Below are 12,281 nucleotides of genomic sequence, written 5' to 3'. Positions count from 1 at the left end.
TCAAATAAGTTCAAACTAAAGGTGATCTAAATAATAATCCATGTGTGAAAAATTGAAATTATAATCAAACTTTAAATATAATCTTTTATATTTGTAGTAGAATTAAAAAAAAAAGAGTCTAGTATTTCAGTATCAACTTGGTATATGAACTAGGAATCAGGAAAAACTGCAGGGATATGAATATGATGCTCCTGTTGTTATGTTGTACATTTTCAAGTTTTTACTAGGCGTGGCCGCAAAGAAACAGTGTTCTTTTCTTTTCTTTTTTGGTTTTTTAAATCATTTTACTCCTCTTAGTTCTTATTATAAATAAGACTATAAGTAGTTGCATTCAACTATTTGAGATTCTCTACTAAAAAAAATTGTCTTATTCAATATTAAATTATTGTATAAACCAGACTTGAATTTGCGACTATTTATTAAAGAGACTATCCTAACAAGTTATGCATTTGTAGATGACATTTATCTCTACGAAATGTTGTTTATATTTTTATTTAATCATATACAAATTCAATAGTTGTTATTTGAGCATTTCTTAGAGTATAGTACTGCATAAGCATATTTTTATCATATATTTTCTGATTTTTTTTATAGAAGATTTAGATTTATAAGAATAATTAATTTTTTAGTTTGACCAATTTGTAGACCATAAAATATTTCGGAACTTAAATATTAATTTTAAGTTTACATTATATAAATTATCGTAAATTTTTTTTACTAAATGGTCGTCATTTCTAATTTGAAACAATTATTATATTATAATTATTGTCCCAAAAATATTAATATTTCCTATATTTTTTTAATCGTATTTTTTTTATTTCTCTATAGTATCTTACTATTTTTTAATTTGACAAATCAAAGACTAATCTATTAAAAATCTGAACTCTATTTAAAAATTCACCATTCAACAATAAATTGTATATAACGCAAATATATTTCTCTAGTAGTATATTTTCATCCCTAATTGTATATATATAACTGTTGGTTTAAAAAAAAATCATGTTGTACATACAATTAATACAAGTCCATGCTTCTAATTTAATTTAATTTGTGATCCTTGTATTATAACCATCTTCAAGCAATCTCTTCCTTGCTTAAAGAGATAAAGTTAAACAAAAACAAGTATGCTTTTTTGCACATATTGCAATAGTATAAATTCTCATTTTACACTAAGCAATTCAACAATTCCTGACAGATTAAAAACCTCAAACTTGTTTCCATCTTTTGTGTAGATTAAATTAAACAATAACAATAATGGGTTCATCAGGAGCTAGTTTGGGATCTAGCTCTTGGAGAAAACCGAAGCACCAACAACACTTCCAAGTGTGCTTTTGTTTCAAGAGGATATTCAAGCTTAAGGTGTCAGAACCGCCAGAGGAAATCCGAAGTATCTTTGAGAAGTTCTCGGAAAACAACAATGGCACGGTGATGAGTGTTGATGGGCTCTACAGATTCTTGGTTCGGTTCCAAGGAGAAAGGGATTGTGATGATACAAAACACAAGGCTCAAGCTATATTTGATAGTCACAAGCATCTCTTCTTGTTCCAAAGGAAAGGCTTTCATCTTGATGCATTCTTTCGCTATCTCTTAGGTGATGATAATGCCCCTCTTCTTCAGGTAATAATATACATGCTTTTAACTACACTTTAAATTTTAATTAGTTTAGTATGAAAATATATAAATATATCATAAAATTTTTTGACTTGTCTCGATATAAATTAGTTAAAAATGCTAAAATTATCTTCTTTTTTTTAATTTAATTCTAAAAAATACAAATAAAAGTAAAAATAATTCTAAAAAATACAAGACACTAGTATTTTCTTAATAACTAAACACATGTTTTTTGTTTTGTTAATTAAAAAATAATTTAAATAAACAATTACTTAATAATAATAATTTTATTTTGTTTGGTGTATGAATAATGTTTTTTCTTATTTTTTTTCATTATTCTTCCTAACACTTTATGATCTATGATGTGTTTTGCACTTCCAGGTTGGTCATGACATGAGAAGCCCACTGGCCCATTATTTCTTATACACGGGCCATAACTCCTACTTAACAGGTAATCAATTTAGTAGTAATAGCAGTACTGCCCCAATTATAAAGGCACTCAAGAAAGGTGTTAGAGTCATCGAACTTGATTTGTGGCCTAACTCCACTGGTAAATCTGTTGAAGTTCGTCATGGAGGGTATGCAATTTTCTTTACTTTTCATTCATATATAATATGAATATATAATTATTGACAATAATGCACCTCACACTAAATTATGATTTATATTATTGTTTATTTGGAGCCGTATATTATGACAGGACTATAACTAGTCCGGTGAAACTGAGAGCTTGTTTGAAAGCAATTAAAGAATATGCATTTTATGCTTCTAAGTATCCTGTTGTTATAACTTTTGAAGACCATATAAAACCACCTCTCCAAGCTAAAGTTGCCAAGGTATTATTTAATTACTATCGTTATTTTCATGAGAAATTTTTAGGGCTAGCAAATTTTAATATTTTTTGTTATTATTTAACTATAATATTAAATTGAGACTCACAGCAAATAGAGTCTATATTTTATCCAATACTATAGCTGTATCAATGTCATGTGTCTCACAAATATTAAGTATAGATAATATTTTTCTTATTTAATATGTTTAAGTGGAAATAGATTTCAAATGTATGTAGATGGTGAATGGCATATTTGGGGACATGCTGTATCGCCCTTCTTCAGAACACATTATGAATAAGTTCCCATCTCCAGAATCATTGAAGGAAAAGATTCTAATTTCAACCAAACCACCAGAAACTCCTGAAGAAGATCAAGAGCACAACGAAGAAAGATCATCTGAAATCAACTACTATATGGTACGGTAAATATTCCATTTGTCTTTCAGAAATATCATTTTACTAATTTTATCTTATGTATTAATTTTGATGCACTGAACCGTTTAAAACATTTTATATTTATATTATTATTTTAGATGATTATTTATGTGATCAATATACAATGTAATTATTTTTATTAACATAACATTAGATATAAAGTAAAATTTATCAAAAAATAATCAATAAAAAAAATAATTATCTTTGTTGACATAATATTATGTAATTTAATGTATATATAAAATTATTTTATATTTAAAATTATATATTAAAAAATTTTATTTTTTGATATTTTTTATTTTTTTCCAGATACGATATAATTCAGATGACAATGATGAAAATGAAGATGAAGACAAAGACAAAAGTGAGGATGAAGAGAATAATGCTCTAGAATATAGGGATATAATCTCAATTCATGCGGGGAAACCAAAAGGTGGGTCAGGGAACTTGTTCATTAGTCATGAAAAAGTAAGGCGTCTAAGCTTGAGCGAGGACCAGCTTGAGGAAATTGCTAAAACAAGGGCAACAGAAATTGTCAGGTCGTGAATAACACTTTTCTTATGATTATTCTTGAATATAAAACTTTAATTATATCGTTAATTAAAGATGTTAATCCGTAAATATGCTTTCAGATTCACCCAAAAGAATCTGCTTAGGATATATCCAAGGGGCACGCGTGTGGACTCATCTAATTACAATCCCATGGTTGGATGGATGCATGGAGCTCAGATGGTAGCCTTTAATATGCAGGTTACAATTAATTTCCAATTTTTCTTCATTTGCAAAATTATAATCACAAAACAAGAATTTTGTTATTATGTTTTTATTACATTATCGGTTTTATTTTTACATACTAATAATACTAAATTATATGCTTTTCAGTTTTTATCGATCAAAATCATTAATTGAAAAATGAGATAATGGTCTCTTTTAATCTTAAAAATTTTCAACACTTATTAGTTACTATCAAAATGTTCATCACTATAAGTATATGGTAATTGATTTGATAATTAATTTTTTGTGTCGGTGGATTTGTTTTATTTTTCAAACAAACAATCACAAATCGGAGGTCCGATTTATGTTTTCGAAAATAAAAAAATTTTTAATGTTAAAATCGAACCGTCCGATTTTTATTTTTAAAAATAAAAAAAAATAAAAAATACAAATCGAACTTTTCAATTTGTAGTTTATTTTTTTCTTCAAACAAATCGGACCCTACGATTCGTAGTTTATTTTTTTTAAACAAATTGGACCTTCAATTTGAACAAATACCAATAAAAAAATACAATATAAAAAAAATATCTAATCTTCTAATAACAATATATTACACATATATTTAATCAATATAAAAAAAAATAGCCGCGATATAAAGTACCCGCCTATGCGCCTATGTGTACGTGTGGGCATAATATTTTCAAATGACTAATTAATTGATGTCCACCAATTTCTTTTATGTATATATTTTTCCAGGGACATGGGCACTTGCTTAGGATGATGGAAGGAATGTTCAGAGCAAATGGTGGGTGTGGCTATGTCAAGAAACCAAATATCTTGTTGGATGAGAACGAGGTCTTTGATCCTAGTGCATTTAGACTACCTAAAAAACATCTGCAGGTCATTGAATTATTGAAGTGTGAATATCTATCTACAGTTTTATTCAACATTTTTTGTGCTTTCTATAATTATTTAACCACCTCTAATTTTTATTATCGATGACTTTAATAGTTTAATTTATGATATTAATAAGCAGGTTATGGTGTACATGGGTGAAGGTTGGCGTTCAGAATTTTCCCCAACACACTTTGATTTATATTCTCCTCCTGACTTCTGTGTAGAGGTAAATATTATATATTGTTTAGAAACTAAAAAAAATGATAAAAATTGGACCATAGATATAGTGAAAAGATGAAGATTCTTTTTGATAAAAAAATTAAATATTTATTTATGAGAATATGTTATTTTATTTTTATTGATTTTTTTAAAATAAATTATACACTTCTCTTTATTTTTTTTCACACAAACATCTCTTTAACCTAGAATTGTCCAGATCATAAACCACAAAACAAATGTATATATATTTCATCAATTAGCATCGTATTAGATGGATCGGAGTCACGCACTCTGAAGTTATATTAAATGTCTATACACCTTGTGAATAATTATAAATATAGGTTTTCTTGACCTAGTTTTCTGAAATAATTAAGTTATTACATCCATTATACAATTCTATTAGGTCACTTTTATATATAATGATAATAACTATGAAACTAGTTATTTATCGATCAATATTAATTAACTTTTTAAAATTTTATTTTTAATTCATAATAACATTCAAATAAACATTAAAAAAACACACCAGAAAAATATCTAAAATTCCACTAAAAATAACATCCAAATTAAAAATAGAATAATAATCTATGAAATTATTTATTTAGTTTAAACATCCAAAATTTAAAAAAAATTCTAAACGTAAGATACATCCAAAAATTCTCAACATATCTTAGTGAACATTCAAAATTTAAAACAACAGAACATTTAATTTGAGAGGAAGAGGAAGAAAGGGTGTTGAGATGCAGGAAAAGCGGAAGATAGAGAGTGGCCGAAGAAGAAGAGCACATTGTATCTTCACAATTGTTGGGTGATTTTAAAAAGGGAAAATACGAGGAACCAATAGAATATTTGTACAATATGTACAATGGAAGTTTAATGAGTATTAGAGATATAAGTATTAGTGTTACCTTTAAACTTTTGGAATGAGTGGTATCATGACATGGTATTAAAATTCTAGATCCGAAAAGTCAAGAGTGCCATCAGCGAGACTCTTTTAAAAAATATTGACTCTTCATATTTTCTCATTGAGTGAAACAAATGCTACGTCCAACATTCTCTTGTTCAATATAATAAATAATAGGAAGGGTAAAATAATACCGAAGGTAAAATATGAATAAATTTATTAAAAATTTTAAAAATATTTTTAAATTTTATTTTATTTAAATTTTATTCTAAAAATCTTTTATTTATATTAAATTTATTATTAATGATTAATTTTTTTAAAAAAATTATAACTAAATAATTTTATAAGAATAACTTTTAACACAAATAAATCAGACATATTTATTATGCATCATTGTCTTAAATTTTTTAAAAATTTAAATTATGCATCATTGTCTTAAATTTTTTAAAAATTTAGCTATTAAAGATATATCTAATATAAATAAAAAATTTTTAAAATAAAATTAAAACAAAATAAAATGTAAAATTATTTTTAAAATTTTTAACAAATTTTAAGAATAACAAATAAAACCTCCAATCTAATTAATTAGCCTAACTTTTAGGGTTAAGTGCTAATACATTAAGTTTATGGTGCAGCTTCGTATCTATGGTGTCCCAGCAGATGAAAGTACAAAAGAAACAATGACAATGGAAGATGAGTGGGTACCTGTATGGAACCAAGAATTTATCTTCCCATTAACGGTTCCGGAATTGGCACTCTTATACATCAAAGTGGTCGAACATGACTTCAAAGGAAAAAATGATTTTGCAGGAGAAACATGTTTGCCTGTTTCTGAGTTAAGACAAGGCATTCGTTCGATTCGTTTGTGTAACAAAAAAGGTGAACCTTATAAGCATGTAAGGCTTCTTATGCGATTCCAATTTATATAAAAACAATAACAACAAAATAACAATGATGGTTCTATAATAGAAGTTGAAGTTGCATTGTGTGTGTGCGAGAGAGATGCTGCTTATATATGCATTATTAATTATATACTTCATGAGTTTGCCTCTTTGATTGGGTACTCATGTTCGTTTATGAATTTAATTTCTCCATAGACTTGCTTGATTCTGGTGGGAAGGTAACAAACCTTTTTGACAATTATTTTGAGGATAATACTGATAATGATGACAAATTGATAATAATTATGGTTCTAAAAATTAGACCGGATCAATTAGTTGAACTGGTCCAATCATAAATTGGCAGTTCAAATAGTTTGGTTTGCATCGTAAAATTGTTGCCTTTAAAATTGGAAGCGAATAGTTAAACTGGCCGGTCGGACCGGATTGAGAATCGGCTTATTCTCCTAAAATGACGGCGTTTCGTTTACAACCCAAAAAAAAGAAACACTTTAGTAGTGCTGAGCCAAGCCCCTTCTCTCCTTCTCCAGAAGCCAGAACTCAACCTCAAGTCCTCAACCAAAGAAGAAGTTAAAAATCCTAGCCTCTGGCGTCGTTCATCCGTTCATCCGTCGAACCATTGTCGTCGTCTATCGTACGCCAGGGCTTCTCTCTTCGTCCTATTCTCTGCGTCTCCAATCTTTGCTCTCTTCTTCTGCGAGCTCGACCCATCCGTCGTCTTCATCTGCTTGCCGTTGTGCGGTCAGCGTTGTCCGTCGCAACAACGTACTCTGTGTAGAGCCCCAGACTTCGAAGGTCAGTTCACTGCTTACTTCTTCTACGTTTTTTTATGCCCTGTTCAATGATTATTTGATTACTGATTATTGATTATTGAAGATCTTGTAATAATTGATTATTGAATGTCTTTTGATTATTGATTATGATTAGTGATGTGGTGCTAGTTTTGCTGTGTTTGTTTTATTCAGAAATCAATTTTTTGTGATCAATGCTCATACTCTGAATGTTGTTCTGTTTTGTTTTAAGGCTATGTTTGGAAGAGGTGATTGATTTCTGAGTGTTGTTCTATTTCTATTTTAATGTCGTATTTTATGCTCAATTTTCATTTTGTAGAAAATCGTTTGAGGTATCTATAAACAATAGAATTTGCGTGGTTTCATTTCCGAGCTGGAGACCTCCCAGCATCTCACACCGGTTCATATTCGAGCTGGAACTTCCCTTCGTTTATAAAATCTCCTTTTGAATGGTACACATGTTTGCTTCTCATTCGGCCGCTCATGCGACACTTCTCCGAATTTTCTCCCGCATGACGTTGTTTTTAGGGATTTGGTACCACAGGTCATGATTACTTCGAACCCTAGCTCCAATGATTTTCTCTCCTATTCTTTTTTTCTCCATAATAGCAATTCTCGTCTACAGGGTGTGTTTGTTGGACGCTGATTCTGCGCCGATGGTCACAATCACCCGAATTTCGTCGCACATGCGGCTGTATTATTTAGGGATTTCATCTTAGAGGTTCAAATTCTCTGGCTCCAATCAATCAAGCAGGTATATTCTTCTGCGACTTTTAGTTCCAACACTGTTTTTCTCTTTATGCTTCTTCTTTCCTTCACTGTGTTTCCTTGTGATCAATTTTGGTATGTGTTACACGATTATTTTAGATTTGATTGTCTAGGGTTTATGAATCGGCAATTTGTCTAGCTGTTTAGTTGGTTTTTTGGTTCATCTTTTTCAGGTCATTAATTAGAATTTGATGTTAATTTGATTATGGTGTCTCCTTTTGATAGCTATTGAATTATTGGTTGCATGTGGGTTGGTGCATTTTATAATTTTTATGACTAGTGTAATGGTTCCAAAGATGAAAGTTATACTTATATTTTTTATATATTTATGGATTATGGGTTCGGTTGTGTGAATCATTATCAAGGTATGGGGTTTGTACCTAATCTATTTCATGAGTGGTGATGTGATTAACAGGGTTCCTCGAGCAATGTGAGTTTATAGACTCAAGTTCTGTTTTTTGGTGGTTCCTTTCCAAGTTTTACTTATCATAATATCTTTCTTGTTCGTTGTGACATTCTATGTGCGTAGAATTTTTTTGATATTAAGTTGCTGTTTTGAAGATATGATGACCTAATACATTGATCAACTGTCATTGCTATGAGTAGGATGAGTATTTGGGGTAGTTGATTACTGTCATTGCTATGGTCTAATGATATATAGGTGCATTATATCTTGTATTGTGTGCTTTCTTCATTTTGGTGATGATTCCATTAATTCTTCATTTGTTTAATTGTTTGTTTCCTTTTTTTGGGCTAAAGTTTCTGATGTGATGAGTTCTGCGTAGGTTATATGGAATGGAGATGGATATGGAGTAAGAGTTTATTTTCCCTCCATTTCCATCTTCAATTCGAATTCAAAAAAAGTGACTATTGTGTCATGAGTTTTTCTATAAAAGGATGGTTGAAAAATCACACTCGATGCAAGCATTCCACTGTCTTTTATTTTCTTTTAAGCTGTGTTTATTTCACATCCTTTTTGTTTATAGCTTAAGCTATTACATAAAGTTGATTCTCCAATTTTTTTTCAATGCCTCCTCCATTTGATATGATTTCTAAGATGCATCCTCCTAGAGAGGCATGGAGGCTGAAAGTCAAGGTTTAAGGGTTTGGGTTGTACCCTCTTTTGGTAACCATGAGGTTCCTAACTCAATGGAGATAATTCTCCTTGATGAGCATGTGAGCCCTTATTAGCTACTTTGTTAGATTTGGTGTTACTTGTTACTTTGAAGTGTTCAACTTAAAGTTATATGTTTTATTATTCTAATTTTGTTTTTTTTTGTTGGATTTCCAGTCTAAAAAAAATTCAAGCTACAGTTAAGAAACAAATTCTTAATAGGTTTAAGAATCATATACTTGAAGGCCAAGTTTACAGAATGACATACTTCATTGTTGTCTCAAATCATGGTAGTTATAGAGCAACTCATCATGAATTCAAACTGGTTTTCTTCACCGAACCACTGTTGTTCCTGTTGATGATGTTATTCCAAAGACTTGTTTTAACATGTTTCCTTTTTTTGAGCTGCTGAACATGACCCAAGATTATGATTATTTAGTTGGTATGAATATCGTTGTGCTATTCTTTTATTCAAGTTTGTTTAAAAGAGTTATGAAAATATTTAATAAGTTGTGTTTCTTTGAAACAAACATCATAGGTTTTTTAACTTCAGTGGGAGAAGAGAAAGAATATACAAAAGAGGAAAATATTGTGAAAATGATTGTGCTTGAATTATCTTCAAAAGAGTGTGTTGATTTAGTCATTTTTGGTAGTTTTTGTTGTCTTTTAATTCTATTTTTTGTTTTTTTTGTTTCATTGTTCTTTATCTTTTGAGTTTCAGTCTTACAATGTGTTGTGCATTATTTGGGGAGTATGTTAATCAAGTAAATCATTTCTTAGCATCTGCCTATGTGGAGCAGCCTGTTGTTGTCATTCAACTTGCTAAAGTCAAGTTTTTTAGGGGTATTTTATTTAATTTTTTTAAATTTTGTTATTGCTAAACCAAGTGTTGTTTCAGATGATCTTTGCTAAACTCTTTTGGTATTTGTGTGTAGGTCAAATAGGTCTCCAAAATGTTATGTATGTCACTCAAATATTATTTAATTATGATCTTCCTGAAGTTGTTGATTTCAGGTAGAGGTTAGCATAGTTTATGTCACTATTTTTTGTTTTCTTCTTTAATTCCAACCAGTCTAGAGTAATATTTACATGTATTTGCATAATTTTTATGTTAGTATGATTGAACAAGGTATCAATGGTGCCCAGCCACTATTTATTACCAATGAGGGTAAAGTGGTATCTTTGGAAGATGATTTCATGCGCTTAACTAGAAGATGCACTATTGAAGAGCTCCAAGATAACAATGAGGTTAACATTTATTAAGTTAGCTATGTTTATGTTAAAAACAAATTAACAGAAAACAAACAATTTTTAACTCTATTTTATGTTTTATATTGTTAATTATTTTTTTTAATGTGCATCGTTTCGGAGGATTCTTTTATCATTTTTGGTACAATCAGAGGTATTGTTGAAGATGGAAGTTGGTGGTATTCTGCTTGTGTATGTGATGCGTGAGCATCTTTCTTATCTTTTCCTAGTGAATTTATACTTTAATTGTTAAGTTTAATCAAGATTTAAATACTTTTTAGCTACTATGAATGCTACTTTAAGTTGTATGCAATTCTGTTTATTTCAGGTAGCATTCGGATGGATTTGACGGAGTTTCATAGAAGAAGAGAAGAAAGTGAATGATGCTGTCAATCCTGACCTCCTTGTACTCCAATGGGAATAACTTGAGTTACAGAGGTTCAATTGACATGATTTCAGTGGCATTGGAAAGCTAACTTTTAGAGCTTTCCAATGATATAAAATAGTATATACTTATTCTCCAACCTGTATGGCCATATTGGGGCCTAACTTGGCTTTTCCTAAGTTAGGCGCCAGAAGAAGAAACTGCGCTCTAAACCATGCTGCCTAGGCCAAGCCTAACTTCAAGTCACTCGATGCACATAATCAAGCAGCCACGCCTAACTTGGAATTTTTCCAAGTTAGGCGCCAGTTTTGACATATGAAGTGGTCCCCACATCCATCAAGTATTAGCTCGAAGATTATTTTATATTTTGATTAAAAATTTTATTTTAATTACAAATAGAAAAATATATTATTTACTTTTAGAAAATATATTTTACATTAATTAGGATTAGATATAAAAGGAAAAAGATTTAGCCCTTCGGGTTCTTCTCTTCTCACTTACCTCATTTTGCACTTTACAGTTTTTCTGATTCCTAGTTTTCTCTGAGCCATGAGCAACTAAACCTCTACTGTTGAGGTTAGGAGCTTTGTTTATTGTATGGATTGATACTATTACTTTTCTATTTTAATTCATGTATTGATTTCAATTTCAAGAATTTGTTTTCGTTCTTCATCTTATGAATCTGGGTGGAACGGAAGTATGATCCTTATTCTATTTGAGTTCTTGTAAACCTTAGAAAAGCAATTTACTTGAACAACAGCTTGAAAATAAATTCTCCTAAATTTATATTTATCTGGACTTAACGGGATACGTGACATATAATCCTCTTATATTTGGATAATTAGGGTTTTTGTGGCACATAAACTAGTTTTGAACTTAACCCTCTAATCAGAATCGAGTAACCAAGAAATTAGTGGTTGATGAAGGTTAGTGGAGACTAAAAAGGTCTAAGAAATTAGGGTTTAGTCACATATAGTTTGCGATGAATTGAATCTTGCATGATTAAAATAGTTGGTAAGAAAAGTTAATCCGGAAAATAAACATCTCTGAAACCTTAACTGTTTTACTCATATATTCTTCACACCAATTTACTGCTTGCTTTATTAACTCTCTGAATTTACTGTTTAATGCAATTGAAACCTAAATACCATTTTCTGCTTGTCTGACTAAGCCAATCACTCAATCATTGTTGCTTAATCCATCAATCCTCATGGGATCAACCCTCACTCACCTGAGGTATTACTTGGTACGACCCGGTGCACTTGTCGGTTTAGTTTGTGGGTTATAAATTCTACACCAGTATGTGGAAAGGGTATCCATCCTTAAAATGGTGCATACTACTATGACTTCTATGTGAAGCATATAACTAATATCACTCCGAGGTAATAAATTTTTTTCAAAATGTGATTTCAAATTGTGTTGTGGCTGGTTTATAAGAATAATGTTTCATCTTATTATTTATTT

The 12,281-nt window shown here is 30.0% G+C and overlaps 1 protein-coding gene across 1 annotated transcript; it reads left to right on the top strand.

Annotated features, from left to right (window-relative positions):
- The first annotated feature begins 1,172 nt into the window (after positions 1-1,172).
- LOC112767284 (phosphoinositide phospholipase C 2) lies at positions 1,173-6,706 on the top strand. The gene is made up of 9 exons (XM_025813161.3): positions 1,173-1,617; positions 1,993-2,189; positions 2,312-2,447; positions 2,681-2,860; positions 3,188-3,417; positions 3,511-3,628; positions 4,349-4,492; positions 4,629-4,715; positions 6,248-6,706. The coding sequence occupies exons 1-9, from the start codon at positions 1,255-1,257 to the stop codon at positions 6,539-6,541; spliced, it is 1,749 nt and encodes a 582-aa protein (XP_025668946.1). The 5' UTR covers positions 1,173-1,254; the 3' UTR covers positions 6,542-6,706.
- The last annotated feature ends 5,575 nt before the right edge of the window (positions 6,707-12,281 follow it).

Source organism: Arachis hypogaea, chromosome 17 (genome assembly GCF_003086295.3).
Source record: "Arachis hypogaea cultivar Tifrunner chromosome 17, arahy.Tifrunner.gnm2.J5K5, whole genome shotgun sequence".
NCBI lineage: Eukaryota > Viridiplantae > Streptophyta > Magnoliopsida > Fabales > Fabaceae > Arachis > Arachis hypogaea.
The sequence above is the reverse complement of the archived record's forward strand: the minus strand, read 5'-3'. Positions and strand labels throughout refer to the sequence as shown.